The sequence below is a fragment of the Pseudorca crassidens genome, chromosome 11 (genome assembly GCF_039906515.1).
Source record: "Pseudorca crassidens isolate mPseCra1 chromosome 11, mPseCra1.hap1, whole genome shotgun sequence".
Taxonomy (NCBI): domain Eukaryota; kingdom Metazoa; phylum Chordata; class Mammalia; order Artiodactyla; family Delphinidae; genus Pseudorca; species Pseudorca crassidens.
In genome coordinates this window covers 42,962,613-42,983,492 of record NC_090306.1, presented here as the reverse complement: position 1 = coordinate 42,983,492, position 20,880 = coordinate 42,962,613, and the positions used below count along the sequence as shown (strand labels likewise).

The following is a 20,880-nucleotide window of genomic DNA, read 5'->3' as shown; positions in this document are numbered from 1 at the left end:
CTCAGAGAGGGAAAAAAGCCCCGATTTGTAGCACTGGCCAATTTCCATGGTGTAAATTCTTCCCTCATGACCAATTTCAAGCTACCAATGTGATTCTGATCACTAAATACAGAACCGGGAAGAAGTACATACAATCAATTCTCACGAGCCCTTACAAGCAGACCACCGCACACCACCTGCATGTAACTATTTCAAGCTTTTTGTCCAGTGCGTATGGAAGAATGAAAGCTTTTTTAAATAAAATATTTTTTAATCATCAAATATTTCTTTGCTTTGAAATATCAATTCAATGGAGTTGGTTATGCAAAGAGAAAGGCAAGATTTATTCTGGAATGAAGATTTTAAAAAATATTTTCCTTTTATTTTTATTTTAAAAAATTTTGGCCACACCTTGCGGCATGTGGGATCTTAGTTCCCTGACCAGGGATTGAACCCATGCCCCCTGCATTGGGAGCACAGAGTCTTACCCACTAGACTGCCAGGGAGGTCCCTGGAATGAAGAGTTTGAGACAATGTGGCTCCAAGGCACTAAACCACTCTGGATAATGTAAAATGTTACAGCTATCCAGATTGTTCTTTTAAAAGGCTTTCTTTTCTAAATTAGAATTCAGACTAAACAGCCCCTAAAAATGATCTCCTGTTCTTATTAGATAAGGAAATGAGAAGAAGAGATCAGGTGAGTACAGGAAGGCTCTAGAGGCAAGCCTTCCTCACACTGAAAAAGAACTGCCAGGTTGACTGGACTGGGACTGCAGAGCCCAATCTGAACCATCCATCTAAAGACTCCACTAGGTGTTATTACATATGGAATAACCTAGATTTGGGGAAATGCAAGGATGGGGAATTGCAGGGTTCTGGAGGACTGTCCTGGTAGAGCCACTGTGGCAAAGCCAACCACAGAGAGAGCAGACGTTCTGAGTTTCAACTACCCTACAAGGGGACAGAGGAACATCAGAGCCTATACTCTTCACCTTGACACAATGATGTACTACACAATTTATTCCCACATGAAAAGCATTCTCTATTAAATGGAATACATAGAATAGTAGTTCAGAGTCAAAAGCTGGAGCAGGATAGGTCCAGGTTTAAATTATCATTTTGCCACTTAGTAGCTGTGTGAGACCTTGGGAATATTATTTAACTTCTCTGAACCTCAGTTTCCTCAACTGAGGAAAAATGTGAATATAACTGTACCTACCTCCTAGAATTATTTTAAGGATTAAGTTAGATAATACATACAAACTCCTTAGCCTTGATTAGGTGCTCAAAAATTAGTAATAATGACAATAATAAGTAACTCTCAGTCCTACTTTTGGAGGCTAGATACCTGGTTTTAAGTAGATATTATGTCTTAGCTTTATAATAAATCTCACCCCAGATTTATAATTGTTTCCAGGTAAATTCAGGGCTAAAACTGTCTATGACTGGGCAGGTGTTACACAGGAAACAAAATCTAAAGCCTGCATCTGTACAGGATGGCTTAAGTAAGTGGGCTGTATTGATTGTGAGGTTCATCTAAGAGCTGATGTTTAATCTCAAGAGACAATGTCCGTTATTCTGGGGATGATGCTGACATGGATCTTTTTTTTAATTGAAGTATAGTTGACTTACAATGTTTCAGCTGTACAGCAAAGTGATTCAGATCGATATATATATATATTCTTACAAGATACTGAATATGGCTGGCATGGATCTTTATCAGAATCTTCTGGATTCCTATTTGAAATGGCGCTATCATTTGCACCATGGCTTCTGTGGTCACTACAGTGTCATGCTGTCAGCAAACATTAAGGGGGCCACCCTACCTCAGAATAGGAAGTCATCTAAATCTAACGAAATCTTTCTTGTCTGTGCTCCCTGTCTCAGACTCTTTACTGTGTATTTAGTCAAAGCTGGTGACACCAGAATATAAACCTTATTTTATTAAACCATCCCCCCAGGGTCCTCTTAGTGCTCTGCACTGAGAGCACTGGCATTCGTGAAGAGGAAGCTGAGGATGAACTCTTTGTGTGAAGTCTCCATTTTACACTGATTTTCACTGAACACAAGATGGACTGTTTGCAGCAGGACCATTGGGGACAACAGGCTCTGGATTTTGCGCAACGATTTCTATCTCTGGTCTTTCTGGCATTGATTAAGGTTTCAGGCAAACAGAGGCCCTGAGGACCTAGCAACAATCGCTAGGGAGCTTCCTGGTTGCCAGCAACAGTAAATACCACAGAGACACAAAGACTCAACCTTTCACATGCACACAATGAAACCTAGAGCCTGGTTTCTTATTTCAGATACAAGAGTCCTCTAGGTAGAGCACAATAGCTTCTTCTTTCCCTTCTTTATTTAGATTTGTTAAATTTTGTACAGAAATACATACCGCCCAGGAGCCTATATAACCACCTTTTTTCTAAATTTGTCCAAGAACATTTATATTATAACCTCCCTCTTAGAACTATCTTTTTTTACTATTTTCAGGGAGAAATGGAAGGAAATAGTGTTGTATATCTGACTTTGGAATTTTAAATAATGTATGACTTGTTTAATGTGTTTGTAATTGGCAGTCTTCTGTAAGAGTTACAATTGATTTCCACCCTTCTGAAAATATTCAGGAATATTATCTGAAAGCTCTTCTCCAAGTTTACTGTCTAATATGCTTTTAGAAAAGATAGAAGCATACAGAATATGAAATAGAGCACTGGCAACTTAAGGTTTTTTCATGACTCATTTAAGGAAATTGCATAATAGCCTTCCTCATCCAACCTCACACACTCTTCTCAAATACCTTGCTGTTTTCCTTATTCTATTCCCTCATCCTGGTCTCTTTTTCCATCCTTTCTATGGGCCATTAACTTTTCTCTCTTTTCTCTAAGGCTGTAAAACTCTCTAGGGTACAGTCATGTGGTATGCAAAGTGATGAGGGAAAACTGAACTACCCCCAAGCTTGCTAGTCTGTCTCCTGGCAACTGTATGATACGTTGCTTAGTAACACGAAGGGTGAGAGTGAAGTCTCTCTTACATACCTAAAAATACTGAAATCATTTAAAAATATTAATACTGAGCTTATTTAGTAAAGTATGCTAAATCCAGAGACAATCTTACCCTGAGGAGGGACTTATTTCAGGGCATGCTACCTTGAGTAAACCTCTGCATCTCTTATAATCTGTATACTAAATAACACGTTGCTGTTCTTATAAGCAGATGAAGAAAAAAAACCGCAGCCTTTTCTAATCCTTTCTCTTCAATACATGCACAATCAATGTTTAAGGGGAATAGAGAAATGATCTTTAGGCTGAGCAGCCTTTCCTTTCTTCTGCACATGCATAATTGATTTTTAAATCTAAAGGAAAATGGAGAAATGTTTCCCAAAACCTTTTGCAGCTGGACATCACTGGGAGTTGCGTCTTTCAGAATTATGACTGTCTGGAGAGTAATTCTCTGTCAATTTATCTGGGGGTTATCAGAATTTAGAAGTAACTGAATCACACTACTCCAAAGCATTGAAACTCTTTAGTTCCAAGCAGTAAATTATTAATTCTAAGAGAATACTATTTACTGAATTAGACCTACTGCATCAGACTCTTCAATGCCGGAACTGGAATCAGTATTTTTAACTAGCACGCTAGTTACTTCAGCACATTTAGGAAACACTGGTGTAGTGGATGATTCCAATATGTTACAAAGGGTTATCTTCTACTATTTTGGCTCATGGATTTATACATGTAATGCTTAAAGAGGAAACTCAAAGAGCAATTCCTAAATATTCTGCCACATCCTCCCCTTGAGCTAAGTAAGCCCTTTGGCTAATAAAATTGGTCAAGCTTTAGATGATTAGTCATTTGTTCATCCTGCAAATATTTATTACGACAATTTTGAAATATAATTGACAGAATTTAGTGATTAATTGGGATTAACTTAAATCAGTTAATAATATATATAAAGTGCTAAGAATAGCGCCTGACACATAGTAAATATTATATGAAGTTATTATTATTTTACTCTAGCTTGATAGACTAGAAAGATGGTGACAATGAACTGATATTGAGAATAGAATAATTGAGAGTATAGAATACTCAGGAGGGTAATAGAGAAAAATAACTAATTTCACTTAGATATATTGAATTTGAGATGCCGGCAGGTCATCCAGGGGAATAAAAACCAGTAAGAAATATAAGTCTCAAAGATGGGGGGCATGTTGTATAAGACTTTTAAAAAATAAATTCTTACTTTTTGTGTGGCTAGCTCTACATAAAAATGGACCAGTTATAATTCATCAGTATTTTACTTCTAACAATATCAATGCATCTATAAACAATTTTGGAGGCAGTAAAAATTTTTTCTCACTAGTAAATCAATCTCACCCTGATTTCTCTATAACATGGAATTAATTAAGACAAGGACTTGAGAGAAAAAAAGAGAAACACACATTTGGATGGTTGGGGGAAGGGACTCTGGAGCCTTTTTTTGATTGCTACTAAATCCCTGTAGCCAGTACACCATGGCAACCTTCCCAGTCTGCCACCTAATTTCCATCTGCTTTGAGGTAAAGGAGGCGCAGGACTGAAGCAGTTCAATGTGCATTCTTGTGAGTGTATGTAATTTGGGTTAATGAAATGCAACTAAATTATAAATTGTGTTTCATGGAAAACTGAGATTACCTACTGTCTTTTACACTTCCTTCTCTTTCTTCTCTTCTCAGGATGCCTTTGAGCCTCTTCAAGTTTTGTCCCCTTTTTCCAAATGTCAGATTCCATCAGTAGACTTGGGTAAAGCACCTCCTCAATGTACCAGAGCAAAATTACAAATTAAAATGTGTATCTCAGTACATAAATATTTTGTTAAAAACAGTGTTTCAGTAAATGACTGAACATCAATGAGTGACCTCAAAACATTGCACTACAATACCAGAGACGTATTTTTCATATTACAGAGTACACGTGTTTAATGTGTTATTTTATAAGTCTTACTTCTGGAACAGAAATTCATTAATATTTGTCTCTGCTATACTACATATAAACGTCTTTCCCAAAATAGATGAAACTCAGGTACCAGAATCACCACAGATAATTCTTAACCACCATTATCCAGAAAAAAACTATTATTTAGTAATAGTGCATTTATTGACCAGAGGTTGAAAAAGTGAATGTTAAGCTTTAAATAAAACTCTGAATTCAGGTGTGGGGTCATATTCTTACCTAGACCTTACCATTGAAATTTTGCCAAGGGGAATGCAGTAGATAGTCTTTAAAGGCCATACTTAGTGAGAGCCAGCCAGTTCACTCAATACCTTGATCAGTGCTGAACCCTAAAATAAAGATAAATGTAGAAAAAAAAAAGAGAAATGTAAATTCAGCATGTCAGCATAATCATATTCATCTCCTTGCTTAAATTTAGAATTTGAGGTGTGTTTTTGTTGTGGAATTCAAGGGAAACTTAGTTGTTTGAATTTATCCATTTACAATCAAACCTACATGAGGAGGGCAGCATGAGGTGGACAGGTATGGTCATTTCAAAAGGATGCAGAGGCAGTGTACACCATAGTGGGATGAAGTGGGGAAATGAGACACAGTTCTTTGTGTCTGAAAGCTCCTGCGCTGACCTCTCTCTCACAGCACTCAACACAGTTTCCATTCTCGGTACCTTGAACTCCTCTGGGCCAGAAAACATGTTTTATGTCTTTTGGCCAAGCCCTTGCTGTATACTTATTTCCTTGTAGCTAAATCCAACGAACACTCTACTGTCCTTATTAACAACCCCTCTACAGTATTTGATGTTACTCAGCACTCTATCCTGACACTGTCCTTCCTTTGTTTCTACAACATCAATGTCTTCTGCTTTTTCTCCTCCTTGGCCAGTGCATCTGTGTGCCCTTTTCTGACACTGCTTTCTCTTGAAGTCCTTTACTGTTATTTATTTATTTATTTATTTATTTAAATTTTTTGGCTGCGTTGGGTCTTCGTTGCTGCGTGCAGGCTGTCTCTAGTTGCGGCGAGCGGGGGCTACTCTTCGTTGCGGTGCGGGGGCTTCTCATTGTGGTGGCTTCTCACGTTGCGGAGCACGGGCTCTAGGCGCTCGGGCTCAGTAGTTGTGGCTTGCGGGCTCAGTAGTTGTGGCGCACAGACTTAGTTACTTAGCTGCTCCACAGCATGTAGGATCTTCCCGGACCAGGGCTCAAACCCGTGTCCCCTGCACTGGCAGGCGGATTCCTAACTACTGCATCACCAGGAAAGTTTCTGTTTTTAATTTACTAAGTCTATTCCCAAATCAGGTAAGTCAAACTCCCAAATATCCCCCAAATCCATCACTTTCCTTCCAACCACTCTCTTTCCCTCTATCCCCATGACTTTCATCATAAAGCCTGGATGATTGCAATAGCCTCCTAATTAGTCTCCTTGTCTTCCATCTCAAACGCTTCCTATCCATTCTTTAAATCCATAATGGTCTTTCTAATCTGGTCTAAATTATGACAAAAAGGAGAATTAAGCCCAAGGCTGCCTGCTCTGGAGGCAGCAGCCCCATCCTTCATTCCTTGCTGCTCCTCATTCCTACATATCAGCAGCTCCTCTAGATTCAACCTTCCATATATTTCCCAAATATATCCACTGTTTTCCATTGCCACTACCACTTCCTTAAATCAGTGTTATCATCAACTAACCAGCCATCTTCTAACCAGTCTCCCTGCTTCTTGTTCCTCCATCCCCAACTTTGTTCTATCTATTCTCTCTCCACAGAGCAGTCAGGATCTTGCTGAAATGCAAAGTTCATTATTCCTCTTTCCTTTAATGGCTCTCACTGAGTTTGGAATAAGGTCCTTTCATAATCAGTTCTTTGCATAATTCTCCAGACTAGTACTCCCCAATCCCTTTATACTTTATGTAACAAACCACTTCCAGTTTCTGAAACTCACCCAGTTGTCTGTGTATTTGCATGTGGACTCTCCTCCGCATTTGTACCTACTACTCCTATTCATTTTTCAAGATAGCCCCAAGTATCACCTCTTCCAGGAAGCCTTCCTGCATCCTCTACACCACACCACCCCCCAAAGATCTGGAGATTATAAGTAATACATATCTCTTTGCACAGGATCATGCCAAGCCTCTTCCTTGGGACTTATCAGAATGCATTATGTCCAGTTAAATCTTAGCCAAACAAGCACCTATTAATACCCTAGAGTATGCTTGGCCCAATATGAGCACCTTAGAAGGCAATCAGTATGTTGTCAGGAAGAAAACAAATGAATCAACATATGAAGCCTATACGGTTGTTCATCCATATGAGTTAATCACTTGGGTTAAAAAAAGATTTTAATAATTTAGAAAATGATTAAGTTGGAATATGTATAAGCTAGAAAGAAAGGAGGCTTTCCATATATATATGGTACCTTGATTTATGACAAAGGTGTCACTGCAGTCCAGTGGGAAAAGGATGGTCTCCTACATAAATAGTGCTGGATCAACCGTATAACCATATGGAGAAAAAAATAATCTTAATCCCTACATTGCATCATACACACAAAAATATCAATTTCCCTGTGTATTGTGGAACTATACAAAAGGTTGAACAATAAATCCTTCAGGAGAGTATGTTAATGACCTTGTGGGTAGGCAAAGATTTCTTAATTATAACTCAAAAATTGCTAACAATAAAGAAAAAATGGTAAATTGAACTACATTAAAATTAAGAACGTCTGCTCATCACGTGACATCATTAAGAGAGTGAAAAGACAAGGTACAGAGTGGGAAAAGATTTTCTTTTTCCATCTGTAAATCCAACAAAGGACTCTTATTCATAATATATAATGTATTCCTACCAATGCTTAAGATTGGTAAAAACAGGCAACCCATGAGAAAACATGAGAAAGACTTGAACAGGCATTTCAGCAAAGAGGATATCCAGATAAACAAATAAATAAACAAATGAAAAGGTGTCAACCTCATTAGTTAAAAATTAAAGTCATGGGACTTCCCTGGTGGTCCAGTGGTTGAGAATACATCTTGCAATGCAGGGGATGCCAGTTCGATCCCTGGTTGGGGAAGTAAGATACCACATGCCGTGGAGCAACTAAGCCCACGTGCCACAACTCGAGAGAAGCCCATGCACCGTGACGAAGAGCCCGTGTGCCGCAACTAAGACCCAAAACAGCCAAAAAAATAATAAATAAGTACTAAAAAAAAATTTAAGTCACAATGTGATAGATACTATAAACTCTCCTAATGGCTACAGTGAAGGAGGATGAGGAATGACCAGAACTCTCGCATACTACTAGCGGGAGTGTACATAACCACAACCACTCTGGAAAAATTAACATTTTTTTCTACTAAACTGAACATATACATGCCTTATTACCCTACAGTTCCACTCCTAGGAATTGAAATTCCTAGCAGCAGAAATGCAAACAGCAGAAATTTGTAAATATATTCACCCAAACACATGTACAAGGATGCTAATAGCAATGCCATTTGTAATAGCAAAAAACAATGCAGATATCCATTAACATTGGGAAATAGATAAATAAATTATAGTATATTCATACCATAGGGTAAATAAAAAATTAAAGTCATGGGACTTCCCTGGTGGTCCAGTGGTTCTAAATAAATAGAAATAAGAACAATTTACAATTGCATTCAGTGGTATGAGTAAATTTCACAAACATAACATTGAATAAAAGAACCCACATATAAAAGAGTATATTCCACTTATATAAACTTCAAAAACAGGCAAAACAAACCCATTGTGCTAAAAGTCAGTGGGGATTACTGAGAGTAGATAGTGACAGGGTAGGGGAACCAGAGGGAGGCCTCTCAGATAGTTCTGTTACTTGATCTGTATACGGGTTACACTAGTAATCATAAGTTTGCAAAACTGTACATTTATGATTGGTGAAAATTTATGTATGTACGTTATCCTTCAATAAAAAGTTTTCAAAATAAAGAATAAAAAAGAAAGAAAGGCTTTTCACTTGGTGAACATAGCTGTACCTGTGTTGCCCATTCAACAGCATAACTTGAAATTCTGGGTTACACTTGGAGAACTCTATTCTTATACCGCACCACTGGCACATAATGTTGTTGTCATTAGGTTCCAAATATACATTGTCACACCTCTGATGCTGACCTCTCTCTGAGCAGTGCCAATCTCAGATTCCCAGTGGCCTCTACGACTTCTCCACCCAATCCACCTATCACCTCAAACAGTATAACATTCAACTTGCAAGATCACATTGACTGATGGGTCCTGCCCTTAACACCCTCCCCAAAACACACACACAAACGCATGTATCCTGCTTAGACGTTATCCCTTCTCAACTTCTCTATTTCTGTAAAAAGCAGCACTACCATTTCATTCTCTTAGTTCTCCAGGCTCAAAACTTTAAGGGTTAATTTTTACTCTTTCCTTTTTACCTCATGTCCAGCCAATCACCAGTGGGATTCTTCCTTTGGATGGTCTCTTCTATTATTACCTTCTACCCATTCCTACTGTAATTACAATGGTTTGACACCTTCAGCTTAGATTATTACCATAACCTCCTTATTGATCCACTTATCCCCAGTCTCTTTCCCTACTCCACTTACCTGTCAGATTAATTTTACAAAAATGCTATTCCTTTCCCTCCACTCTTTTCTATAAGAATATAAAGGCTTCACACTGTCTGTGTGTGTGAACTCAGCCCAAACTCCTTCTTCAGACTGGGGTTCAAAATGCTCCACTCTCCTCATATAACACATCACCCACAATTCTCTTGCATGCGCTAATCAAGTTAATTTCTTTGCCCTCCCTTACAGAGACACCATATCATCATCATACTATGTCTTTGCTAATATTATTTTCCCTATTTAAAGTACTCACTCTGGGCTTCCCTAGTGGAGCAGTGGTTAAGAATCCACCTGCCAATGCAGGGGACACGGGTTTGAGCCCTGGTCCGGGAAGATCCCACATGCCATGGAGCAACTAAGCCCGTGTGCCACAACTACTGAGCCTGTGCTCTAGAGCCCACGAGCCACAACTGCTGAGCCTGCGTGCCACAACTACTGAAGCCCGCATACCTAGAGCCCGTGCTCCGCAGCAAGAGAAGCCACCGCAATGAGAAGCCCACACACCACAACGAAGAGTAGCTCCCATTCACCGCAACTAGAGAAAGCCCGTGCGCAGCAACGAAGACCCAACGCAGTCAAAAATAAATAAAGTTTTAAAATAAAATAATAAAGTACTCACTCTACTCCCAACCCATTCAGTTAAAAGCCACCATTCCCAATAAAGTTTTCACGATAAACCATAGATTGTAATATAAAGACTTTTTCCTCCCTCTTAAATTTCTATAACTTTTCACTTAAGGCAGTACAGAATAAATTGTGAAGTAGATAAAATTTGTCTTCAGCATTCACAATTTCTTTTTTTATATCCTTTAAAATTTTATTAAGAAATTTTCAAACATACTCAGAAATAGAGAAAAAAGTATAATGAACTCCATATCCTCATTATTAAAACTCAACAACTATCAAGATTTTTGCCACAATCTGTTATCTACCATCTTTTCCCTTTTTCTTTGCTGAAATATTTTTATTTATTTATTTTTTTGCGGTACGTGGGCCTCTCACTGCTGTGGCCTCTCCCGTTGCGGAGCACAGGCTCTGGAAGCGCAGGCTCAGCGGCCATGGCTCACGGGCCCAGCCGCTCCGCGGCATGTGGGATCTTCCCGGACCGGGGCATGAACCTGTGTCCCCTGCCTCGGCAGGCGGACTCTCAACCACTGCACCACCAGGGAAGCCCTGCTGAAGTATTTTAAAGCAAATCTTAGACCTTATTTCATTTAACCTACCACTTCTGCATGCATCTCTAAAAATTATGGAAATTTTCTTACACAACCACACTACCATTATCACACTTAATAAAATTAATAATAATTTATTGGTATTATCTAATAACTAGTCCATATTCAAATTTCCCTGGTTATCTTCAAAATGTTTTACATTGGTTTGTTTGAATCAGGATCCAAACAACATCTGCTGTTATATTTAGTAGTTAGTCTCCAAAATCTCTTCTAACCTAGAGCTGTCCCACTTTCCCACATTTTCCACCCATCCCACCATTGACTTGTTGCAGAAACAAGATAATTTATGCTGTAGAATGTCCTACACTCTGCAGTTGTCTGTTTTCCTCCTCGTGATGTCATCTTACTTCCCAGAAGTTGAAGTTGTCAGACTAAACGGAAGTTGGCTCTAAAGGCTTAATTAGATTCAGCACAACTGTTTCTGCTACATCACTTCATAGGTGATGCTGTGTACCTCTTACTGGATCACATCTTAGGTTCACAGGGTGTGATTGTCCCGCTTTTAGTGATGCTATGATTGACTAGTGAGTTCAGATGGCAACAGCCTATCCTTCCATTAAAACATTCCCCATCAATATTTTATCTGAGTTTTCATCCACTGATAACCTTTGCCTTAATAAATTATTTCATTAGAGGATATAAAGCGTGATTTTTCTGACTCTGTTATTACTTCCATATTTACAAGCTGGCATTACTCTGTAAAGAATGATTTTCTCTGGTTAACTAGGGCCATTTGGTCACCTTGAAATACAATTTGTACAGGAAATGCAGGACAAATGCTCAATTCTTTATTTGACTATACGATTGCCAGTGTATAGAATATGCAGTTGGTGCCCCAGTTATTTCCAATGGTGCAATGGTATCAGATGATTACTTTTAATTCACTTTTATCTTTTTTTAATTTTCTTTTGCTTTTTGGGGATAACTTTATGAACTCATGAGTTTATACTGTTAAAATTAACATATTATATTATGACATGATCAGTGATATGTATTACAATAAGATCACTCCAGCTGTTGTATGGAGACTGAACCGGAGAGGGGTAAGAGTGAGTGAATGTAGAGGAAATCTAGAAGGGCACTGAGGTTTTCCAGGCAAGGGATGATGTACTTATTAGAGTGGAGGCAATAGAGATGAAAAGAAAAGAATAATATTTGAGAGATATTTAGGAGGTAGACTTGGCAGGACTTAATAATTAATTCTATGGTGTTCAGAAAAGGAGATGGAGATGTCAAGAGTAATTCTTGTTTCTGATTTGAGAAACCAGATGTGTGCTGCTCTATTTACTGAGCAAGAGAAACTTGTAGGAGGTGCATATTTTTGAGACGATAACTAGTTCAATTTGGGATACATGTGAGAAACCCAGCCAGAGACTGGAAGTTTACTATAAGATCTGGATCTAAAAGATGTCAAGCAAGACAGGAATAAAGACGCAGACGTAGAGAATGGACTTGAGGACATGGGGGGGGGAAGGGTAAGCTGGGACGAAGTGAGAGAGTAGCACTAACATATATACACTACCAAATGTAAAATAGATAGCTAGTGGGAAGCAGCTGCATAGCACAGGGAGATCAGCTCAGTGCTTTGTGACCACCTAGAGGGGTGGGATAGGGAGGGTGGGAGGGAGATGCAAGAGGGAGGGGATATGGGGATATATGTATATGTATAGCTGATTCAATTTGTTATACAGCAGAAACTAACACACCATTGTAAAGCAATTATACTCCAATAAAGACGTTTTAAAAAATTTAAAAAAAGAAGAAGATGTCAAGGAGCCATCGGCATATAGAAAGGATCTGCAGCGTTGGGAATGAACACACTTACCAGACACTAGGGCAAGATCCATAGAATAAAATTAGGAAAAAGTCTAGGACCGAACCTTGAGGAACTCCAACATTTAAAGATTAGGAGAAGAGGAAGAACCAGCAGAAACTGAGAAGAAACAAAAAAAGTAGGAGGGAAACAAGAAAACAGAGAATTTTTGAAGCCAAGGGCACAAAGCGTCTCAATAAAGAGATAACAGGGCTTCCCTGGTGGCGCAGTGGTTGAGAGTCCGCCTGCCGATGCAGGGGACACGGGTTCATGCCCCGGTCCAGGAAGATCCCACATGCCGCAGAGCGGCTGGGCCCATGAGCCATGGCCACTGGGCCTGCACGTCCGGAGCCTGTGCTCCGCAATGGGAGAGGCCACAGCAGTGAGAGGCCCACGTACCGCAAAAAAAAAAAAAAAAAAAGAAAGAGATAACAGTCAACTGTGACAAAGCTTATCACAGGTCAACAAGAACCAGAAAGTGTCCAATGGATTTAGCAACAAATGGAGAGGGCATTTGGTTTCAAGAAGTGGTAGGAGCAGAATCGACTGAAATGCATTTAGGGATAAATAGGAGGTGAAGAAGTAGAAAAATTGTTAGACAACTCCCTTGTTTCCTACATAAGTTAGATACATGGGGTCATGCAATGGATTCTACAAGGCTCCTCCCCATACACACACAGAAACACATGTCATTCTCAAAACTATATACTTGTACTTGTTTTATTACTTTGATTGGACCAGAAGATTCTAGAGAAAAGAGACCATGTTACTACCTCTGAATTCTCCATGCTACACTGGATGGTCCAGGGCTTATTGCAGACAGCAAGTAAATGCTTATTGAATAAGTAAGGTAAAATACTTTATTAAATACCTTTAAATTATTAACCATGATAATAGTTATGAAAATATGCACAGACAGAAATCATTCATTTAATTCAACAAACATCTATATGATGTTTACCATATGCTAGGCAATCTGTGACTAGGATTCACATTTTTTTTTGTTTTTGTTTTTGGTTTTGGTTTTGGTTTTTTTTTTTTGCGGTACGCGGGCCTCTCACTGTTGTGGCCTCTCCCGTTGCAGAGCACAGGCTCCGGACGCGCAGGCTCAGCGGCCATGGCTCACGGGCCCAGCCGCTCCGCGGCATGTGGGATCTTCCCGGACCGGGGCACGAACCCGTGTCCCCTGCATCGGCAGGCGGACTCTCAACCACTGCGCCACCAGGGAAGCCCCAGGATTCACACTTTAATGAAGAGGAGATGTAGACACCCAAATAAATAATTTAAATTCCACAAATATTATGAAAGAAAAAATGTTTTATCCTAATTTTACTGTGGACAAGAAAGAATACATTAGTAGAATATTTATACATGTATATTGATGTAAGTTAAAGAATTTGGCAGTAAATATAAAAAAATGATCTAGTAGGACTTCCCTGGTGGTGCAGTGGTTAAGAATCCGCCTGCCAATACAGGGGACACAGGTTCAATCCCTGGTCCGGGAAGATCCCACAGGCCACAGAGCAACTAAGCCCGTGTGCCACAACTACTGAGCCTGCACTCTAGAGCCCACGAGCCACAACTACTGAAGCTCACCCGCCTATAGCCCATGCTCTGCAACAAGAGAAGCCACTGCAATGAGAATCCTTTGCACCTCAACGAAAAGTAACCCCTCCTCGCTGCAACTAGAGAAAGCCTGCACACAGCAACGAAGACCCAACGCAGCCAAAATTAAATAAAATTTTTTAAAAAATGATCTATTAAAAAAATTTTTTTTGCTTCCCATAGCTGTATGCTATTAAGTCAGATAATCAGGAACAAAAAGAATAGATTATTATTTCCCCTCCTCTCCCATTTATATATTTAAGATTAACAGTGCTCACATAGTCTATTTCTGACCTAGATCTTATTGTTACTTATGTCCGAGGGGAGGGAAAAAAATCCCTATTTTCATGAATGCTTCTGAGATAGAATTACAAAGTATCAATTGCATGAGCCCTCCTCTCTTTTATTTAATCCTCTGTAAATTGCAGTAAAGAACTGAGACTATTGGGGAAATGACATATTGCTTTCATATTGTAAAGAAAATAAAATTCAAGACTGTGCCTCTTATTCCAAAAAAGGAGATGTGTACACTTTACCATGGTCCAGTTGTGTGCAATTTATTTCTTTATTAAACTTTTGAAAGAAGTATTTTCAATGAGCTACTTATTAATCCTTATACTTCCCTATGCCATTTAATTCTTACTTTTGTTAAGTGTATTTTCTGGTTCAGTAAAAAGTATTCAAGTCATCCTTAACCCTTCTGTCTCTTTACTGAAATATACTTTTATTTGCTAAAGGTATAGAGACAAGATAATGAAAATTATTTTTCCTGTAAAATATGAAAGAAGTAGATAAAATTATTTGTATGTCGGGTCTCATTTTTTTCTAGGGATGACTACCGCAGCAAATTTGAACAAGTAAAGCAAGAGCTGTGGCTCTCAGGCTAGAAAAATCCATGGTCGCCACTGTCACACCACAACCTGCAGCAGCTGTCTCAAGTCCCTCCCTCCCACGCCCAAGCACTGACTGCCAGCCCAGCAGGAATGAATGGGCTCTGCAGAGCACTATAAATGGTGCTGCAGACGCTGAAAATCTGTTGCTAAAAACCAAAAGGAAAAATTATCCACCAAAATACAAATTTTCAACTTCGGTGGCAATAACAACCTTCTTTACCTATGAAATTTCATTAGCAACGTCAAATGGTACCCAGTCAGAGTCATATTCCGCATACCACATCCTTGTTGGTAATGGAACCTTTCTAAATAGCAAAAGAATGTTACTGCAATCCATTTCCTAGGGCTGAAAGCAAAGCCTTTTGTCCCAAGAGGCAATTGAGCAACCACCAGAGTCTCTAGTTGAATAGCAACAGTATGAGGCTGGCTACAATTCCCACAGTTAAAAGCCTAATCTTAGAGAAGGAGAATTTACTGAATTCGCATAAGAGCTACATAAAAAAGAAATGCAGTTATTGAGCTGACATCTACACGGTCGTCTGTGGAAGGAGACAATATTACAAAATGGTTTTCTTTTTTACACTATACAGCGCTCTTCCTTTTTAATTTTCTCTTTCCGGAAGAGAGAACAATGAAGAATATAACTGCATGCACAGGTAGTACTAGCTTCTGAACTCAGTTCTTTCTCTTTGTATTTTCTCAATTCTATATTAGGCAATATGATTCATTTTAAGGAACAATACACTACATAAAATATATTACATAGACTTCTGGTAAAGGAATATTTCTAGCAGACTAAGTATGGTATGTTCATTAGATCTTAATTATCTTCATGTTAGAACTACTTGTGTGCTTCCGTATTTAGTATGATTATGCTTTCCATCTTCTGTTTTTGTTTAACTATTAGGGAGAGGGTTGCAAAAGAAGATCTGAAAATAAATTACTTGAACCTGAGAAACCATTTTGGATGGTCCTATTATTGAATTTTTTTAAATTAAAAAAAATTACATTTACCCAAGCCATTTTAAGCAACATTCCCATCTTCTCTTCTACTTTATTTTTAAAGCAATTAGAGATGTTGAATCCTCACCGAATGCAGTTTAGTATACTTTGAGGGAGGGGCTGGGAATAATTTTCCATTAAATATCTCATCTCAAATTCTGCGATTACATGTTGGGGAAAAAACCTCTTACATTGGTAATTTTAACTGTAGTTTGAGGTTTAAACAACATAAAACCATCCAACTCTAGTTCTCTTTCTTCCCTCCCCTCACCCCTTCCCAACCCCACCCCATAATGGATGTTCGGCTGACTGTTTTTGCACGGTCTCTTTGTCTGAAGGATGCAAACAGTCTATGGATGCTAGGGAAAAAGGGGTGGGTGAGAGATTACCTCATCCCATGTCGCTTGCACCAATCACCACTCTTCTGTCGTGGCTTCTCTGGGCAGATTGAGGGGTCTGGACCAACAGGAAAAGGCCCCAGCCCATCCCCATGGTGACCGAATTGTATATAGGGAGCCGCATCCGCCCATGTGCCGCAGGTTCTCTTACATCGACCGCCTAAGAGTCGCGCTGTAAGAAGCAACAACCTCTCCTCCTCCTCTCCGCCATCTGCTCGGCAGCCACAAAACAGCAACTATGGTAAGAATGTTTTCTCCGGCTCTTTGTGACCGTAGGGTGGGGTCAGCCTCTCAGGGTCTACTTGGAAAATCTTCTTCCTTTACAACTCGTTTGGATCAGTGTAGCTTTACGCTTTATTTGCGAGGTTGAGATTTGCCCCAAATCCTTGAGCCCGGCCGCCGCCGCAGTGCGGGGTGTAGGAGCCCAGCCAGAACCGCGTCCAGGGCGCAGCGGAACAGTGAGGGAGAACAAAGGCGGCGCGGAGGGAGTTTTTGTTATCCGAGCCCTTCGTTGCAGCAAGCAGCTCACGGGGCAGGGAAGGCGGTATTGGCGTCGCCTGCTCGGCCCCTATGTGTGCGCACGGTATTCGTGCGACTCGAAGAGCCCTTCCTCGCGTTGTTCCCCAGGGACAGGGAGAGGAGGAGTCGACCAAAAAGTCGGGGGTCGGTGGGTGTTGCTGGGAAGAAGAGGGGGAGAGAAGGAAAGGGACAAAGCGGAGCTTCGGCTTAATATAAAAAGATCCCTCGCCAGTTCGTTGACGTTTTAGAAAGATACCCATGTATTAACGGGGAAAATGGTTAGTTTCTGTTGGAACCCGTGGCGGCCGGCGTCAAGGCGGCGCAGGGGCGGAGTTGTTTGTTTCTTGCTTCTCTGGCCTTGGAACCACAGGGCGGGGTTCGCCCTCACTAAGCCTCCTCTGTCAGGAGAAGACTTTTAATAAGCCTTTCATCTTTGCAGAACCGTAGGCGTTAAAAGGTTTTTCATTCACTGCTAAAACTTAGATGAATTTTTTTTTTTCTTGAGGAGCAAAATCACAATTCACTTGACAAGCCCTTTAATGTCTGGTGTGGGGCCGCCCAGCCCTGACTGACTCGTGTGTGTCCGTCTTGGCCGCACGTTCAGCGAGAGAGAAAGCCGATTTTGTGAGCCAGGGTGCTGTATTGCGGAGGACCCAGGGAAACGCCCTTCCCTCCGCCCCCCCCCGCCCCCATTTGTCAGTGAATAGACAACGGATAGACAAAAGAAGCTGTAGCCATAGAAGCCATTGAGAAGACACTCTCTGTTGAATGTAATCAGTATGAATGTTCTGTATTCTGTGACGGTTACAGAATCTCAGAATGAAAATACTATTTTGTTGTTTTAAATAATATTTCATTATCCTTTCACTGGGCTTTTTTTCCTTGTTTGGTAGCTTCTCATGTGCTATTTATTTGTAATTTAGGAACCGTTGTTTTAAAGATACTAATAATTTTTTCAGTTTTTTTGCAGTGGAGAAGATTCTGGGAAAACTTTTTTTTTTTTTTTTTTTTAAGAAATGAAAATGCTGCAGACAAAGAAGACATACTCTTGTGCAGCTGTCTTTTGTTCTAGTGCATCTTAATTAATTCATTTCAATGTAGGCATATGGTCCCAGGCTGGGTCAGAGGAGGAAAACTGGCAGAATAGCACAATGAGATCATGTAGGCACAGTTGCTGGAAATAGAGCTTGCTCTGTTAAATAATGTAGCAGACAGTACAGGCTGGCACCAGGCACAGCAAATGCAGCAATGCAGCAATGCAGAAGGCATTCCTTGTTTAGCTTCTAATCCGCTAGTACTGATGGATTCTGCAGAAAGACTGCAAAAGGGTGTGGCTTCCAGCCTCAGCTGCAGTACAGATGTCCATGTTGGAATACCAAGTCCTATTTAGCAGAAATGCTCATCTTTATTTAAAGGGAAAGGAGGCAGTAATACTGATGACAGTTAATTACTGATTGAATTTACTTCATTTTACAAATTCTGTGCTTTGAATATTTTTTAAATATGAGAAATCTTCTATTCAAGCATGGCTTTTGGAACAATGGGCTTGCACCATGTGCTAAACAGTGCAACATTATTATTCAGGTCACACGCATCTGCAGCATTTACAGCAGGTGGTTTTCCTTAACTGTTTCTATTGTGTTATGAATATGACCTCAAATAAATTTGAAGAATACTTCTATATTTCTTAGTTTTAGAAATTTACTGAAAACTGAAAATGCTAATATAACTAATTTTACAGTTTTTCTCTGTTCCTTCCCACAGCGTGAGTGCATCTCCATCCACGTTGGCCAGGCTGGTGTCCAGATCGGCAATGCCTGCTGGGAGCTCTACTGCCTGGAACACGGCATCCAGCCTGATGGCCAGATGCCAAGTGACAAGACTATTGGGGGAGGAGATGACTCCTTCAACACCTTCTTCAGTGAGACAGGAGCTGGCAAACATGTGCCCAGGGCAGTGTTTGTAGACCTGGAACCCACGGTCATTGGTGAGTTGACCTCAGTAACCCCAATGAGATCCTGGGGGTCTGGGACAGAAGGTGTGTCCTGGGGGCTCCACTGATGCCCTGGGGTCGAGCAGACTTGTGCAGGTTGTTAATGATGGGTGGCTGCTTCGTTTTCCTTTTCCAGATGAAGTTCGCACTGGCACCTACCGCCAGCTCTTCCACCCTGAGCAGCTCATCACAGGCAAGGAAGATGCTGCCAATAACTATGCCCGAGGTCACTACACCATTGGCAAGGAGATCATTGACCTCGTCTTGGACCGAATTCGGAAACTGGTATGTTTATTCTCAAGAATAAAGTAAATTAATGAACCTAAGGGAGATATTTGGAATATGCTCTTTTTTTCACACAGAATTGAAATGTAATAGTAAGGTTAATTATTCCTTTAAAGATTTTTTAAAGTTCAATTAAAATATGAACTATTGATGTCATTTTATAAATATTAATGGAGATATTTTTAATAAAGTAATGCTGAGTAATTTAAGGAAGGTCTACATTTTTTAAAAAGTGTTTCTTGTCAGAATACAACCTAAGTCTTTGGAGTTAATATGAAAAGTGAAAATACTTATTATGTTTACTGTGAGGGTATCACAAAGAGCAATAACTATGTTTTTTCTATTCTTCTTTTGTAACAGGCTGACCAGTGCACAGGTCTTCAGGGCTTCTTGGTTTTCCACAGCTTTGGCGGGGGAACTGGTTCCGGGTTCACCTCCCTGCTGATGGAACGTCTCTCTGTCGATTATGGCAAGAAGTCCAAGCTGGAGTTCTCCATTTACCCAGCCCCTCAGGTTTCCACAGCTGTAGTTGAGCCCTACAACTCCATTCTCACCACCCACACCACCCTGGAGCACTCTGATTGTGCCTTCATGGTAGACAATGAGGCCATCTATGACATCTGTCGTAGAAACCTCGATATTGAGCGCCCAACATATACTAACCTGAATAGGTTGATAGGTCAAATTGTGTCCTCCATCACCGCTTCCCTGCGATTTGATGGAGCCCTGAACGTTGATCTGACAGAATTCCAGACCAACCTGGTGCCCTATCCTCGCATCCACTTCCCTCTGGCCACATATGCCCCTGTCATCTCTGCTGAGAAAGCCTACCATGAACAGCTTTCCGTAGCAGAGATCACCAATGCTTGCTTTGAGCCAGCCAACCAGATGGTGAAATGCGACCCTCGCCATGGTAAATACATGGCTTGCTGCCTGTTGTACCGTGGCGATGTGGTTCCCAAAGATGTCAATGCTGCCATTGCTACCATCAAGACCAAGCGTACCATCCAGTTTGTGGACTGGTGCCCCACTGGCTTCAAAGTTGGCATTAATTACCAGCCTCCCACTGTGGTACCTGGTGGAGACCTGGCCAAAGTACAGCGAGCTGTGTGCATGCTGAGCAACACCACAGCCATCGCTGAGGCCTGGGCTCGCCTGGACCACAAGTTTGACCTGATGTATGCCAAGCGTGCCTTTGTTCACTGGTACGTGGGTGAGGGCATGGAGGAAGGAGAGTTTTCTGAGGCCCGTGAGGACATGGCTGCCCTTGAGAAGGATTATGAGGAGGTTGGTGTGGATTCTGTTGAAGGAGAGGGAGAGGAAGAAGGAGAGGAGTACTAAAGTTAAAATGTCACAAAGGTGCTGCTTTTACAGGGAAGCTTATTCTGTTTTAAACATTGAAAAGTTGTGGTCTGATCAGTTAATTTGTATGTAGCAGTGTATACTCTCATGTACAATTACTGACCTATGCTTTAAAACACGACGCTTTGTTATAGATCCAAGCTATCCATTTCTCTGATGGGTTTGAATAAAGTATTCCCTGTCTTAAATGA

At 40.4% G+C, this 20,880-nt stretch overlaps 2 protein-coding genes and 1 long non-coding RNA gene across 5 annotated transcripts in view; 2 read left to right on the top strand and 1 right to left on the bottom strand.

Annotated features, from left to right (window-relative positions):
* The window catches only part of LOC137201872 (uncharacterized), a 23,973-nt gene extending 7,313 nt beyond the window's left edge, over nt 1-16,660 (bottom strand). Inside the window, exons 1-4 of one of the 3 annotated variants that reach the window (XR_010932390.1) lie at nt 16,522-16,645; nt 8,525-8,578; nt 5,198-5,296; nt 4,650-4,769 (exon numbers count right to left, since the gene is read on the bottom strand). This is a non-coding gene — a long non-coding RNA (uncharacterized lncRNA). Of the gene's footprint in view, nt 1-4,649; nt 4,770-5,197; nt 5,297-8,524; nt 8,579-16,521 lie in introns of all 3 variants that reach the window. The other 2 variants (XR_010932388.1, XR_010932389.1) reach the window with 2 other exon arrangements.
* LOC137201869 (tubulin alpha-1A chain) lies at nt 16,630-20,880 on the top strand. The gene is made up of 4 exons (XM_067696413.1): nt 16,630-16,771; nt 18,814-19,036; nt 19,179-19,327; nt 19,688-20,880. Exons 1-4 carry the CDS (start codon nt 16,769-16,771, stop codon nt 20,666-20,668), a joined length of 1,356 nt encoding a protein of 451 aa, XP_067552514.1. The 5' UTR covers nt 16,630-16,768; the 3' UTR covers nt 20,669-20,880.
* The window catches only part of TUBA1B (tubulin alpha 1b), a 45,853-nt gene continuing 41,657 nt past the window's right edge, over nt 16,685-20,880 (top strand). Inside the window, exon 1 of the mRNA XM_067696415.1 lies at nt 16,685-16,771. Coding sequence (XP_067552516.1) covers nt 16,769-16,771 — 3 coding nt within the window. The 5' untranslated portion in view covers nt 16,685-16,768. The remainder of the gene's footprint in view (nt 16,772-20,880) is intronic.